Source organism: Cervus canadensis, chromosome 8, assembly GCF_019320065.1.
Source record: "Cervus canadensis isolate Bull #8, Minnesota chromosome 8, ASM1932006v1, whole genome shotgun sequence".
NCBI lineage: Eukaryota > Metazoa > Chordata > Mammalia > Artiodactyla > Cervidae > Cervus > Cervus canadensis.
In genome coordinates this window covers 83056694-83073363 of record NC_057393.1, presented here as the reverse complement: position 1 = coordinate 83073363, position 16670 = coordinate 83056694, and the positions used below count along the sequence as shown (strand labels likewise).

The window sequence follows — 16670 nt, the reverse complement described above, 5'->3', positions numbered from 1 at the left end:
TCTATTGTGAAAGTAGTGAAAGTGTTAGTCGCTCAGTTGTGTCTGACTCTTTGCAACCCCATGGACTGTAGCCTGCCAGGCTCCTCTTGTCCTTCAGGCAAGAGAACTGGAGTGGGTAGCCATTCCCTTCTCTAGGGGATTCTTCCCAACCCAGGGATGGGACCCAGGTCTCCTGCATTGCAGGCAGATTCTTTCCATCTCAGCTACTAGGAAGACCCAAATGCAGCCGTATCTCATTTCAGATTATTTTCTAAATACTATGTTGTATTCTCATCTTGACATCCTCTTAGGAGGTGGAAACCATCCCCTACTGGTGCCTTACGATACACTGACGGCCAAAGAGAAAGCCAAGGATAGGGAGAAAGCACAGGACATCCTCAAGTTCCTGCAGATCAACGGCTATGCTGTGTCCAGGTAAAAGCACACCTACTCCAGTCATACGTTCCTGTTATAAGGCTGAGTATTAAAGTAGCCCTGTCAGATTTAATGCTGAAAATGAGCTCTGTGGCCTTTTGAAATGTCAGAGCTACTATTTAGCGTGTTCAAAATATACGTGTTGGAAACATTAATGCCCTTAGCTGCCATATAATTGAGTTCCCTACACTTTTTATGTTAAGTCCCCATTCATCATTTAGGCAAAATCTCTAGGCAGAAATGACACTCGGTATTTCTAAATGCAAGATCTTATTGTGTAGTAATATTTGCTAAGTACAGCTTCTTATCAGATGCAAAGTATTTTTTATAATTTATTTTTAGCTATAAAATATTAGCTAACCTTGCAACTGTATCTATATCTGTGTATAAATGCATATATTGCTGTATGTAAAATGTTAAGATCCCTCTCTGTATGTAGATATTTAACAAAATATATTTTGTTTTTACCTTGCCTTCTAATAGTCTGTTAGATGTTGGTTTCCATTTTTTGTTTTTGCCATCCTAGAGGGTTCAAAGACCTGGAACTGGACACGCCTTCTATTGAGAAACGATTTGCCTATAGTTTCCTTCAGCAACTCATTCGCTATGTGGATGAAGCCCATCAGTATATCCTGGAGTTTGGTAGGTACCACGGTCCTGCTACTAACAGCCCAGTTTTTGTTACGCTTGTTACTTACAACATCAGGATATAGAACAGCATAGACCAACTGGGATGCTTATGGTCTGTTCCCTGATGGTGTAAACATTTTTATATCCATCCTAATACTAACTTGAGTCTAAAAGTCGATAGGAAAACTCAGTTTTTAAGGATGAAGTAATTTTTAAGGTAAATTTTGAGAACTTTAAAAAATTTTAACATGCAATTCTTTTCTCCTTAAAATGTATATTGGCATTGATTTTTCATTTTGAAAGATACATTGGATGGACATCAAATTTTAAGGTACAGTTAAATCTGTCCTTATGAAATTAATTGCTCTGCTCTTTTAAAAAAAAGGAACTAAAACTCTATGGATTCTCCAAATTTCTAGACAATGGAAAGCCCTCAAGTTTAGCCTTTGCAGGAACACACATTTATACTAGAGTATCAGCAATGCGGAATACTTTATTATCCTTAGGGTGAAAGAAAAGATGTCTTCCCCATCTGGCTCAGTGACATTTAAGTACAAGAAGAACTCCTTAATTTAAATTGTAGATTTGGAACAGATCATCAAGACAGCCTCCTCTCACTTCTCTTATTTTGTGTTTGTCCTCAGCATTGTTGAATTAAAATTCAAGTTGTTAATGACTTATTTTCGTGTCAGATCCCTTTCCAGCCACTGGTTGGTATTAGATATAAAGAGTAGAGTTGTGTCCTTTTTGAAAAACTGTGTGCTCTGCTGGTGGTGATCTTATTTTCTTTTCCACTTTTAAGGTTGTATTTCTGTTTTTATTTTGTTTTTTTTTTTTAACCCACATTCTTTCAGTTTTCAGCCCCTTTCCTTGGGGCCCATAGTCCTAGGTCTCATAGCAATACATCAGCAAAAGATCCCTCCTAACTAGGGGCTCTTTTTGCTGCTATTATCTTAGGATTTATGCTTAGTTTTCAGCATAGCATCAGATTAAAGTTTATAGAAATTTGAGCTCTGAAATTTTCTTGTTCCTGGGTCCCTGGATCCCAGATGTGGTTAGAGATATTCAGTTTGAGCATCAGTCTCTTAGAGAACCTTCCTCTCTCTCAACCTGCCTCCTATAGTACAAACGCTATAGTTTTGATCTCTTAACCAACTTTTTCATAAAGACCAATTATATAAACTAATCCATAATATGCAATCTCTTTGTATGTCATCCATCAGTATATTTTTAAAGTATGGTAGTCATCCTGACTAATAGCCAAATTACTCTGAATGATATTTCGCCAAAGAACAAGTATGAGGCCATGGTGAATTTTTGAAGCTTTTATGCATAAACTTAAATGTTGACATTTCTAATCCACATTTAATAGTATATGAATGAACAGCAGCTCTGGCATCCAGTCTTTTTTTTGACCAGAAAAAGTAGAAGAGGGGAAAAAAGAGTGATCATTTGGAGACAGGAACAAGAAAAACAAACTTTCTTTTGCTTCGCTATGGATAACAGAAACAGAACTTTGAAGGATGAAATTTGTTTAGGCTTTAGTCATACTATATTCAAGTTTCTGACTAAACCTCCTAGGACAGTGTTTCTGTATAAGAAGTAGTAAGAAGCTTACTACAGGGTGAGTTCACCTACTTCACACATTTCTTTTTTTCTATAGGAGAAGGTCTTATAAACAGAATTCTGGGGAGAAATAAGGTTAGATTAGTATAGAGCCCAACAAAATTAGGGTTTTTTTGTTTGTTTGTTTGTTTACAATTGCTGATGTTAGCCGTTCCTTTTTCAGGTGACTGCAAAGCAAGTTATGCGTAAGAACACTGTTAGAGAATCAGACAGAGTTGAGATTATCTGTATAGTCATTTATTTTCATTTTCCACTGTTACTAAAACCCCAAATTTTTATGATACCTTCTTTTATTTTTCACTTTATTGCCTTTGCAACACATCTTTAATATAGTCATTCTTAAACATAGACTCATGGTGCCAATAAGAATATGTATGTGCCTTTTCTAATTTTTGTGTTATATCAAAGATCCTACTCTCTCCAGATCTTTTCACAGTTTCTACATAAGCATTTTATTAAAATGTATAATTAATGGAAAAATATTTCCTATTTAATGCTTTGAAATATGGTAAGATTTAGATAGGTACAAATTCTGTCCGAATAGCATTTATTTGAAAAGCCCCTTAGGTAGATCCAGCCATTGTGCAAATGTCTGAGAGAGATTTAGTGACAAGTTGATTTAAAAAATGAAATTCATAAATGTTAAAAAGACATAATTTTCTATTACTTATTCATGGGAAGATCATTGTCTCATTTTACAAAATATCACCTAGGTTATCTAAAACTTATGCCAAATTTGTGTCTTTAAAAATTTTAAGTCTGTTTCCAATTGTTTTTATTTCTATTGGCAAAAGAACTTTTTCCAGGAAAAGTCAGTTTGATTCTTATAAGAAATGGAAGCTCTGCTTACAAATTTTACTAAAACCTTACATCCAGTTCTGAAATTCTTAGCTCTCCAATCTGTTCTGCATATTATTGTGATTATTATAGTTTATTACTGCCTCTTCAGTATGCATGAAATCTCTTCTGTATGCATGAGGGAATGAGGAAAGGCCACCTTTTAAGCTAAATGCATTCGGTCAATCAGTTCTTAACCTTGAACTCATTTTCTATACCATGGGGAAACTCTGAGGATTTTTGCTTTGCTTATGGGGATTATCTTTTGACATTGGTGAACTTCTTTGTTCTTTAGCAGAATGTTAATTTTCCAACCTAGTATTATAAGTGTAGTCCTCCCCCTCATCACAGGCACTGGCTTCCTGCAATTTTTCCATTGGTATATTAATATTAATAGCTTTAGCTTTGTCACACCAAGAAGTAACTATCTTTATTGGAGACTAGTGTTAAAATCTAATGAATATTGTTTACTTATTTTCTACTCACTTTTCTTACCCCTGTGAGCTTCTTTCTCACTGAAAGAAAATGTGGGATTTTACTGCTAGAAATGTGGACTTTTTACTTTATTCCAGTTTTCTCAGTACATATTAATAAGATCTCAGAGTTACATCAGAAGTTTGTGATTGTAACCACATGTGTGGGCTGTCTCAAAAGCTTTTTTATGTTGACTTGGGTATATTTTTCATTTTTTTTTTTTCATTAATGACGCTGCTGAGGTTAACCTTTCTCTCTTTGTGTCTAGTTTAGGAGGGTAACACATTTAGCAGTGTGTTCTAAACTTTGCATTTTGGGTGAATATTTTGCAGTGTTTGAAGTGCAACATGTACCTAAAAAACTCTTCATGTCTACAGATGGTGGCAGCAGAAGCAAAGGAGAGCATTTCCCTTATGAGCAAGAAATCAAGTTCTTTGCTAAAGTACAGTATACAATCTGTCTTGTTTTTCCTTCAATATGTTTGTTTACCAAATATACTCTTTAGATGGTTGCCTTTTTGCAGAATGCACTTGTCTACAAATATGAATTCTCTTCTAAGTAAATATTCTGTGGCACGAAAATAACTGCATGAGTCATGTGGGATAAATTTGCTCCCAGCATCCTTGGTCATACTTAAAATAACTTGTTCTCCTCTCCATACGGTATTCCTCAAATGACTTTGTTCTCTATGAAGTCTGACTCAAAAAGTTCTCTCTTTTTGGCTTCATCACATGACATAAAGGAGAAATAGCTTCTTCCTAACGTTTGAATATTGTTCTGATTTTAAAATTTTAGATGCATATTTTTTCATTAAAGAGGAAAAGCCTGAGTTCATTTGTCAGTGGTTACGTTATAACCTATACTATAGAACCTTTATTGTGGAGTCTGAGTCCTGCTCAGAAAAGGAAAGCTGAAGCTCAAACAGGATCAGTTGTTCATAGTTAGAGTAATAGCCAATCATTTTTATTTATTCCACTTAATATGGATTCAGCAAAAGTTTGCTGTATGTCTGAAACATTCCTGACTTCCTTGCAGCCAGTCCAGGGAAGAGGTGAAGAGTTGTAGTCTCCACGTTGGGTCCATTCACTTATCAGTGCTCACTGTGTGTCTGGTCTGTGTCCTGCGTTAGCCTACAGGGATGTAGGTTCAGTGTCACGAAGACAGAATTCCCCTGGGAAGCTTTCCTAGTTACAACACGTTTTTGTTAACCTGAAGACCTGAGTATTTCTGTCAGGTTCCTTTCATAGTGCTTGCATGTGGCAGCTATAGGTCATTTGTAAAATGGCATGTTATTTTGATTGATTAATATTTGGCTTCTATTATGTTTTCAGAATTGTATTCTTTATTATAAGGGAAATTTCTTCTGTCTTTTCTTTCCATTCAGTATAGCACCCAAAGTCTGTATCAGTCATCTGAAGTTTGTCTTAGGCTGCACATTGCTAGGTATCTATTCTACAAGGGTGTAATCCTCCTTGATAACCAGTGATCAGAAATGCTGTATTCATGACCTCTAATCATGCATTTAGAATACATTGTATACCCCTGCCAGTGTGTTCAGCACTCCTAGTAATTTTGTTTGCAGATGCCTAATGAGGCTTAATTTCTACTCACTCTGTGATTCATTCATTCACATATTTATTGAGTACCTATTATATGTCAATCGCTAAGTTCAGGCAATGTCATAACTTTCTAGACAGATCACTGGAAACTTGTGTATTCCTATTATTAAAAAATAATAAATATTTAAAATATACCATGTAGGAAAAAAACTGGATTTAGACGAGAGTCTAAATACTGAGAATGCCTATTCTTATCACCTTTTTCATTTATTTATTCAATGAATATATATCTAGTACTTGCTACAGGCTTGCAGCAAAGTCCTAGGCACAAGAGAGTCCCTGATAATGTAATAGAGCAAGCAGGAGTCATAGAGGCCAAGAGAGGGGTTTAAATAATCCCCAAAATGTTTTTATCTCTCATGCACCTTATAGACTCTTAGGGAGACAGACTAATCCAAAATCACACAAATAAAATATGAAATTGCAAATGATGTTAGAGGACCAGAGGATATGGGGAGTTTATGTCATTGATAGGCCAGCAAAGGCTTACCTGATGAAGTGCTACTTTGCTGAGGCCTGCAGGAGGGGTGGAGTGACTCGGTTATGGGGTGTGGGGAGGACAATTCAGACAGAGGGCATGGCACAGCCTGTGGATGGGGGACAGGGGCAACTGGACAAAGGCCAGCAGGGTTAGAGTGCAGAATTGAGAGGTAGGCTTTGACCAAGGCCAGGGATGAAGAGCTTTTAAGTCGGTAAGTGGCAATGTGACTGAGTACATCATTCACTTTCTTCATCTCAATTTATCTTCATCTCCATCTTCAACCTCGAAAAACAGGGCTGATAACACCTACCATACAGAGTGGTCACTGGGATACATGAAATTATAGCATGTCAGTTACAGTCCTCAGACACAGTAGAGACTCCATAGAAGGTCTTCCTTGATTGCCTTTGAATCTTTTGGGCACGAAACTGCAGTGTGAAAATATTAAGACTATTTCATTTTGAGAAAGTATTGAGACTAATTTCAAACACTGAAAATTCAGTGTGTTTTTCATAATGGCACCCCGCCCCACCCTACCCCTACACCCCGGCCCCCAGCCCACCCACCCACCCACACACACACACTCACAGGCTGGAGAAAGCAGAGAGGGGTGCTCTGCAATGGTGCTGACTAGCATGACTGTGAATGCTGGGAACTCACTGCATGTGAACAGAGCTCTGGCTGCACCAAGCATTGGTCCCCAGAAGATTCCACTGTGTAGATCTGTTTTCTTTTCCTTTCTTTCAGGTCGTTCTTCCTTTAATTGATCAGTATTTCAAAAACCACCGTTTATACTTCTTATCTGCAGCAAGCAGACCTCTCTGTTCTGGAGGACATGCGTCAAACAAAGAGAAAGAAATGGTGACTAGGTAAACAGCTATAAAAATAAAGACTATTGTTTAAGTGTATTTGCATTTGAGAAAGAGTATCTCAGGATCTTGAAGTAGGAGCATGCAGAGTGTTCACCCATCTTCCTTGGTCCCCGGGAGTCAAATACTACAAGGATGATGGTTTGGGCAAGTTAATACATGTGTTCTAGGTATTGAATTTTCTTATATTTTACTGCTAAATATAATACTGAGTTGAGGGAATAAAATACACAGTTCAGAATCCACAAGTAGAGGCTAGAGATACATCAGGATATTAGTATTTTTGATAAATGATGCTCTTAACATTGGTTTCATTAAAATTTTTTCAAATCTAATATTTTTGCCAGCCTGTATTTTTCAGGAGGGCAAAATCTCATTTATAGTAATTATAATTTTAAATTAAAAAAATTTTGACCAATCCTGGAATAAAATGATGTAAACATATATCCTTTCTGAGGTTTTCCACTCACACCACTCAAGCCACATCCTAGCAGTGCTTTCTCATTTATGTTTAAACCTAAGTATTCTTTAGATTTGTGATTCTCTGGCAATTTCAAGTCTGAGTCCTCAAAATTCTGCCAGAAGTTAGGATGATGCATCCTGAGAAAGCCTGCTTCTGTATTACGTTGCTCAGGAGTGTATACCAAGCTTTTAGATTGTATTGAAAAAAAAAAATTTCTGTGAAAATGAGTACCCTGTATAAAGCAGAATACAGGGTTTCCTTGAACTTCACTTTCTTTTTATCTATCTATTGCTGTTTAGCAAAATTATCACAGGTTTAATGTTTTAAAAGAATATGCATTTATTATCTCACAGTGTCTATGTATTTGTCAGCAGTAACTTACTTGGAAAACAAACCTCTTTTTTTTTTTTTTTAAGACATTTTAGAGCAGTTTTAGAGTCATAGCATGGACTTCACTTTAATAATATGCTGAATGGCAGTGCAGTATCAGTCAATTGAACAGAATGAGAAGAGATTGAATATAACCTGTCACCAGAGGGTAAAGAATAAATAAGATTCCTTTGTTATGTAACACTGGGGGTGGGATTTTAAGCTCATCTCTTGAGTTTGTTTATTGTCTGTTTTTCCAGCCAATAAGTAGCCAGTTATGTGATGTAAGATTGCAACAGCATTAAAAATGTTTCCAAACTTCTTCAAATAATAAGGTTCTTGTGAAGCTCATAAAGATAACAGAGAACCCATCCCAGTGACTTACTTTGCTTCCACCAGCCGTGTTACCGGAAGAAAAGGGAAGAACTATCTTCCAAGATGCAGATTTCATCCCTTGCCCACTTGGGCCTGGCCTTCTGTCCATCTTCTCTGGGAGAGAGAGGGACCCTTCCCGCCTCGTTTCACACATGCACTCATCCACATCACTGGCCCCATGTCCCTCTGTGGACAGTTAAGTGCACACAGTAGCTGGAAAAAGGCCAGTGCGCCAAGTTACCCTTAAACTCTGAAACCAAGGCAACCGCACGGTCACCTAGGCTTCTCTGGCCAGTTAGCCTTTTGTAACAGAAACTTTGTTCTTACAGGTGGTGTTAACTTAATGACATTCAATTACATAAATCAAGACAATATAATTAGAGAATATAGGGGGGAAATTTAAAAAAAGTGTGAATTCTGCTCTTTCCCCTCCCCTTTTGTGTTTTATCACCATTTCAGTTTTAGTCTTACTCTGAGAATAATTCACTAACTATAGAAGTAACTAATTTTCCTTTACCAAATATATCCCTCATAGAATAAATCAGAAGAACATCATGAGTCTGTGTTAGCCTCCATTGATGTAGTTTGGGGCTCTTATAGTAATACTTCCCCAGTTTTTAATGATTTCATCTTCAAATTTTTCTTCACCTCTTGGAAAGAGAGTTGATAAGTTTTACTTCTCCAATGAGCACTTCCAAAAGGAATATATGCCACTAAAATACCAACACACAGAAATGAGAGATGTAATAGGAAAGGTAACTGATTTCTTCACAGTACTTTTGTGCCAAACATAGGTTGAACTTAAGCTCAGAGAGAAAAAAAAAAAATCAGAGTTGAAAAATGAATAAGGTGATGATAAGCAAATTATGGTACATGTTGTCCAGTCATTAAAATGATGATGGATATAAATATGTGACAACTTAGGGAAATTATTTAAAAAATAAAATACATGTTCAAATAGTATTGATCTGGATTTTTTTTTAAACTAAATTTTTAGGTATAGAAAAGTAGTAAGGGATAAATTTAATGTTAATGGTAGTTTTCTTTATGTAGTACATGTAGATTTTGCACTACTATTTTTATGTGTTTTCTAAGTTTTTAAAATGAAAAAAAATCTTACCTTAATAATCATAAAACTATGTTTTAAAATAACCAACATCACTAACCACATTAATGAAAACAAACAATTTGTTTGGTATGTTGAAGTGGAATCACTGAAATTTATAAATCTGATTTTGTACCTCTTCAGCTAAGTATTACTTTAGTGACTAAAATAAGTAAAAAAAAGAAAAAGAAAAAAAAGAATAAAATAGATTAAAAAAAACTGACCCTGCTACTGTGAGCGTAAAACCATGTCTTCATACCCACAATGAGAGCTGCCATGATTTAACAGCTGTGTGTAGCGGTAGTTGAGTGGGTCTAAGTTAACTTCTCCACAATTAAAACCAAGTTGTCCCCATTAGTTGTTAGAATACCTTCTGGCACTACAAATTATATGTCAAGCATCTCTTGCTCTGCTATCCACAAAGATGTGTTAGACGAGAGCCCCTGTACTTCAGGAGTGTACCGTGGCAGTGGCTAAGTGTATGGAAATACATATAGTTCCAATAGCAGAAAGCCAAGCAGTGCTATGGGATTCCAGATAAAGTAAGACTCCTTCGGATGGGTATGGATGGGCTTAGAGGTGTATGGAAGTCATGACAGTCAAAGGTGATTTTAAAAAATATGCAGATCAGAGATTAAGAAAGGAATATTTTCTAAATAACAGCATAAAAAGTAGAAGCTGGGTCATTTAGGGGAAATGTAGGTTGTATAGATTCCTTATGGAACACTGTAATTGATAGTAACTGCCAGAATAAAATTTCATTTTGCTTTTTAAAAATAATTCATGAGCACTAAGAAGCCATTAATGCTTTTTAAATAGAAGAACTGAGAACAGCCTGGCAGCAAAAGTGGGATTGATAAGAGTCGCATAGCTCAGAGACCACAGCAGCCGTTCAGAGCTATGACAGGGGTGCAGGCTGTCCTAACAGGATTGGTGCCTCCAGTAGGTGATGCTCCCCTTGGGTTTGTTCAGCAAGTGTTCTGAATGCCCGCTGGGTACCAAATGCTACCCTAGGTCTGAGGATAAACACACAGGTGCGAGGGCACAGTTCCCAGCTTTAATGAACGTAGAAGTACAGCCGAGTAGACACACACATATACAGCTAGGCCATATACTACCTTGTGGTGAGTGTCAATGGAGCCATATATAAAGTGCTGGGAATGCAGAGGAGACTTAATGCAGAAAGAGGCTGGGTGTGAGAAACACAGGAGGAGGAAACCAGAGCGCCTCAGTAATGGGTCTTGTGGCAGGGAAACAGGAGAAGGCCAACATGGGGCTGAAGTTTCTGTGCTGAGTGGTCGGAACAATGCTGGTGTCACTAATGAAAGCAAGATCCTGCAGAAGAACTAGTTTTGAGGAAACAATGGAAACAGTGACAGACTTTATTTTTTTGGTCACCAAACTCACTGCAGATGGTGACTGCAGCCATGAAATTAAAAGACAGTTACTCCTTGGAAGAAAAGCTATGACCAACCTAGACAGTATACTAAAAAGCAAAGACATTACTTTGCCAACAGAGGTCCGTCTAGTCAAGGCTATGGTTTTTCCAGCAGTCATGTATGGATGTGAGTTGGACTATAAAGAAAGCTGAGTGCCGAAGAATTGGTGCTTTTGAACTGTGGTATTAGGAGAAGACTCTTAAGAGTCTCTTGGACAGCAAGGAGATCCAACCAGTCCATCCTAAAGGAAATCAGTCCTGAATATTCATTGGAAGGACTGATGCTAAAACTGAAACTCCAATACTTTGGCCACCTGATGCAAAGAGCTGACTCATTTGAAAAGACCCTTGTGCTGGGAAAGATTGAAGGTGGGAGGAGATGAGGATGATCGAGGATAAGATGGTTGGATGGCATCACCAACTCTATGGACATGAGTTTGAGTAAGCTCCAGCAGTTGGTAATGGACAGGGAGGCCTGGCGTGCTGCAGTTCATGGGGTCACAGAGAGTCGGACACGACTGAGCGACTGAACTGATTTGGCACTAGTGGTAAGGAACTCTCCTGCCAAAGGAGGAGATGTAAGAGGGACGGGTTCAATCCCTGGGTGGGGAAGATCCCCTGGAAGAGGAAATGACAACCCGCTCCAGTATTCTTGCCTGGAGAATCTCACGGACTGAGGAGCCTGGTGGGCTTCAGTTGATGGGGTTGCAAAGAGTCGGACATGAATGAAGCGGCTTGGCACAGCACAACGCAGTTTTGAGAAGAGGTTGGATTTGGTTAAACTGGTGTTTCTGGAAAAAGAAGTAAGTGCTAACAGGTCATTTTAGCTGGAAGTGTACAGCAGGAAGTGAGAAATAGGTGTTTGGTATTGGAGAGATCAGGGCAAGGAATGATGTATTTGGGGACAATCTATGCCCGTCTATTGCTTGAAGCTTGGAAAGCAAGAGGAAACCAAGGTAGAAATGGGGAGAAGCCAAAAGGGCTGAACACCAAAACTTGGAGAGTTGTTACACTTGGAGGGTTTTAAGAAGCGGGTATTTGAAGAATAGAGAGAACAATTCATTAGCAAGGAGGTGGGAAATAATACTATAAAACAGAAACAAGAGTTTCACAGATGTGAGTAGTTAATGATGGCGAGTACTGTGGAGAGCTCTCCAGGACGGAGACTGAAAAAGAGATTATTAGATGAACTATTTGGAGGGTATTGAGAACTTCAAGGAGAAGCTGTGAGGGGTGGAAAGGACACTCACAAGGCAGAGAGTCAGGGAGGAAGCTGCAGATGCTAAGTATGTTAGTAACAAAGGGTCTAGGGAAAGGGAGTAATGGGATTATGGAAAGTGCTTTAGAGAAACTACAGGTTAGCGCTGATAATAGTCAGACCTAGAGTTTGCACAGGAATTACACCCTGAAAGGGGATAGCACAGAAGGGAAGAGATATGATTTGTCTGATTTGAGGACCTAGCTTTCCATTGGGTTTACCAAAAAGTTCATCCAGGTTTTCCCATCTGTATGATGTGTCCTGAAAAATTGGAATGAATTTTTTGACCAACTCAACATACATCTGTATGTCTCTCTGGTGACACATCTGTTACTAACTAGGAATAACTAGGGTTAGGAATGAGAGGGCATGGCAACCCACTCCAGTGTTCTTGCCTGGAGAATCCCTATGGAGAGAGGGGCCTGGCAGACTTTAGTCTACAGGGTCGCAAAGAGTTGGATACAACTGAGCAGCTAATAACAGCACAGCGTTAGGAAACAGCTGAAATCATAAGAAGTCATTTTTCTCTGACAGATTCTCAGACATAAATGTGATCCAATGGGATGGGATACAGAGCAATTCTGTTTCCCATCATCACAAAACATCCCAGGTTTAGATTAATCGGGTTACAACATGATCTGCGTATTACAAATTCAACATCATCTCAGGATGTTTCACCCTAATACTAGAGAGTAAGAGGTAAAAGATACCACTTAAAATAGTTTCCAATAATCCAAAATGTATGCAATTCTAAGATGTTAACTCTCTCTTCAGATGGAGACATATCCTTGTGGTTTTTTTTTTTTGGGGGGGGGGGGCGCTGTGTGACTTGGCATATGGGACCTTGGTTCCCCAACTGGGGATCAGACTCACGCCTCCTGCAGTGGAAGCTTGGAGTCTTAACCACTGGACCACAAGGGAAGTCCCAGAGACAGATCCTTATTGACTTAACACAGAGAGAGCTCAGTGAATGAGGATACCTGGAGAAAGGTGCTTTTGTTTTATTGTCTTTGTTCATTTCAGTTAGAGCCTAAAGATAGATAATGCAGCTCAGTGGACCAAGGTTGAATCTTGTGTCTAATGTCTACTTGCCAAGATTATTGTTTGGAAAAAAAAAAAAAAAAAGAGCACCGATAAGAGATTTCCTAAGACTTCAAAGTCGTTTAAGCACTTGTGGATGAATATTTTCTTGGAAAAGCTACCCTATGCCCTATATAATTACTTTTCACCAATAAATTATATCACATTGTTACTAAAGTGAGAAATAATGGGCAAAACTTACTGTGAAAGTGGTCAACATCAAAAAGGTGATTCTGTCTCCTTTTTCCTATTCTGCCATGAGCAGTTGCCAGCACTGTATTCCATGGCATAGTCTATATCCCCAGTACCAAGCATGTTTATCTGTACCCTGGTAGTGACGGCAAAGATGGCAAGAGAGGACAGGGCTGTCAGGACAATAGCTGCTACTATGACTGGGAAAATCAGGCTGAGTGTAGGTGGTGCTATACAAATGGATTTTCAAAATTAGAGCTTTGGTAAGTTCTAGCTATGGAACACCTGTGCTGTCTGAGAGTTCAGAAAAGTGTGGATAGATGTGAAAATAATGTCAGGTATAAGATGGGAGGATAGTGTCATGATGGATATTTGCAGATGGCCCCTGGCTAGGAGGGGACATCTGTGAGCTTGGGTTGGGAGTGGTAAAGGAGCACCAGGGGTTAGAAAAGGCTTTTTGGAGTAAACATGTCCTGAGCTGAATCCTGAGGGATGCTTGGAAGGGGTCATAACATGGAAGTGAAAGGTTCTTAAAAATAGGACCCTACAAGGAAGTCACCAGACTGCCTGGTGACAGACACGACAGGACAGAACCAGTACTGCCCAGAGTCTGGGTTCTGACGTGAGCATTCGTGCACAGCAGTGCCATCATGCTGAGCGCTGGGCACCCTTATTTGGAGTCTTCTGTTGGTGAGCGCCAGGAAGGGCACAAAGACCTGGGAACTCACTCTAGAGGAGATATATTTTTGACTCATGCATTAGCATTCAAAGTCCTTTAAGTTATAACAGCTGTAATGTTTTTCTTTGAGTGATTATAAATTGTTTCAATTCTCTTTCTCGTTCATTGTGTGATATTCACTGGATGCTTTGGTATATGTGTATGGGGTAATGGTCAAGGTCTAGGAGAAGGAAAGTTCAAATGAGAAAGCATACTAAAAGTAGCATTTTGTGCACAAAGCACCATACTTTCATTGTTAAATAATGTCCATAACAACAAAAAGAAAAATTCTAGAATTTCAGTAGTACTTTGATACAGATAAAATTAATTTTTTTTCCTTATGGTTTTCTGTAGTTATATTTTTGTGGGGTTTGTATAGATTGCTTTTATATTAATTAGCTTTGCTTTCAATTTTTTTTGGTTCCTTTACTTATAATATGTGCTTTTTTAACCGTGTTTGTTAAAGAGATGCACTCAAAGACTCTTTATTTAATACCTTTACTCCACATTCTGCTCAGAGAATTGATTCTTTCTGCGTGACATCATGTTGCTTTTTTCCGGCTCATATATCAGCTGTTTATTTTTCTTTTTTTCTTCTTCTTTTTTTTTTTTTGTTTTATTTCATTTGAATTTAATTTCTCCCTGTTTTTTCTACCTTCCCTCCCCCCTTTCCCTTTTCTCTTTTGTTTTTCTTTTGTCTTCAGCCTATTCTGCAAACTTGGAGTTCTTGTCAGGCATAGGATTTCACTATTTGGTAAGGAGACCCTTAAACAAATTCTAGCATGGCCATCACTTGGTTTTCTTTGCCATTTTTGCACTGTGTTACGTGCTGCTACGTTGCATGAATGCATGTTTGCATGGCTGCATGCATGGTCGTCATAGGCCAAGGTAAGGTCCTCAAGGTTGTTTATAAGGAGCATTACCTATAGTAAAATTGAAGACCGTAACTTTGTATACCAGTCCAAAGCACACTTGAAAATCACAAACTTATATTATTAAAGATCAAATGAATAAAAACGATACTTTCTACCTTATTTTATTTCAGAGGGGTGAAGCAAAACTGGGCCTCTGAATTTGTGTTTGGTTATCTCTGATAGATTAAATACCCATCCACAGTTTTTAATTGCACTTACTTTTTCAGTGCTCTTGATGACAAATTTGCATGTTGACTGTATTCCAGACATTGGGACTTCATAATAGAGACAGGCCTGGATTTGCCAAAAGCAACTTCTCTGGTTGCTTCTCTTTTGACCCCACAGTAGTCAGTTTTTGTTCATTTCTGAGAATTCATGTAGCTGAAGTTCATGTTCCCAAACACTGCTTTCCAATAGCTGTGCAGGGCAGTCACTCACTTTTCACAGACTCTCCTTGCAGTGGGGCTTTAAGACTCTATAGCAGTTGTCAGAGTTTATTTTTTACACTTTTCTGCATCTGCTTTCGTAAACTGCCAAGGTAAATTTTAGCCCAAGGCTCTCTAGATTTTGAGACAGCCTTGTGGTGACTTCAGTAAGAAAACACTGAGTGTATTTATAGAGGTTTATAAGTCCTAGTCCATTCACAAAAAAACCTGAGGATTATGTTATTACTGTAAAAGTCACACACACACAAAAAAAGCCACAATGGATAAACTGAGAAATAGATAAATGTACACATGTATATGTGTGTGTGTGTGTGTGTATATATATATATGCAAATAATTTTTACATTCTTTACATTTTTAAAGAAATGATAGCTTCTGGATGTGACTACTTAATGCTGCATTTGGTTTCTAATATTATTATATCCAACGTTTGGGTACTCTTAAGATATGGTTCCCATAAATTGCCTAGGTTTTTGCATTAATGTTTCAGTTATCCAAAATTAATGGGGAAATTGCTTTCAGAATGATTTCCAGTTGACTACCTTTTGTTTTGACTTCTCTTCAACTTAGAAAAACTTCTATGTAAATTATTCAGACAGAACTTTCATGTACTCTTTAACCTTCTCATAATAATTATGTATTCAAAAATTCTCCATCTGTCTTCAGAGAATACTTTCTAATTATATCTACCTCTGGTGGGGACCCCTTAATACTTTCTGTTGTTTATCTCTAGCTTCTTACATATTTTAACCTCTTAGTTTCCAATGTTACATTTTGCTATAACTTCACTTTTTAAATTTTTTGAGGTATTCCGTATATACAGTGAAGTACACAAATCTTAAGAGCAGCATGATGACATAGCTTGATGGAATTTTACATGTATTTGCCCATTTTCTCACTTCAAGGCATAGAACATTTTCAGCATCCCAGAAGCCTACCTCGTGCCATTTTGCAACTTATAACCCTCTGCAAAGGAACTATATTTAAACTAATCTATTGGTCTACTAATGTAGACTTTCATTATCATGTATTAATTTTGCCTGTTGTTTAATCTCCTTTTTTCCTTTGAATATATTAAGGGCTCAGTAATGGAAGATAAATGCATACTGTAACTTGTAACAATTAGAGGAGAAGAACTGGATTTTAACATTCATTTCATCTGTGATTCTAATATTTCATCTAGGCATTATATATTATATCCCTTTGCCTTTAAATACAACTATTTTTATTTTTCACAGGAATTTATTGGAAAACTACTGTGTGTCTTTATCCGGAAAGCTTATTTTAATGTGCATTTTATTAATGTCACATTATTTTTTCAAATTTGCTTTGGCATTTGCTTGTAAAACGATACAAACGTCA

General features: G+C 37.7%; 1 protein-coding gene across 1 annotated transcript in view; it reads left to right on the top strand.

Moving 5' to 3' along the window:
• The window catches only part of RYR2 (ryanodine receptor 2), a 595071-nt gene that overhangs the window by 409181 nt on the left and 169220 nt on the right, over positions 1–16670 (top strand). The window contains exons 59-63 of the mRNA XM_043477303.1: positions 291–414; positions 941–1056; positions 4314–4423; positions 6829–6950; positions 14653–14702. Of these exons, the coding sequence (XP_043333238.1) occupies positions 291–414; positions 941–1056; positions 4314–4423; positions 6829–6950; positions 14653–14702 (522 nt within the window). The remainder of the gene's footprint in view (positions 1–290; positions 415–940; positions 1057–4313; positions 4424–6828; positions 6951–14652; positions 14703–16670) is intronic.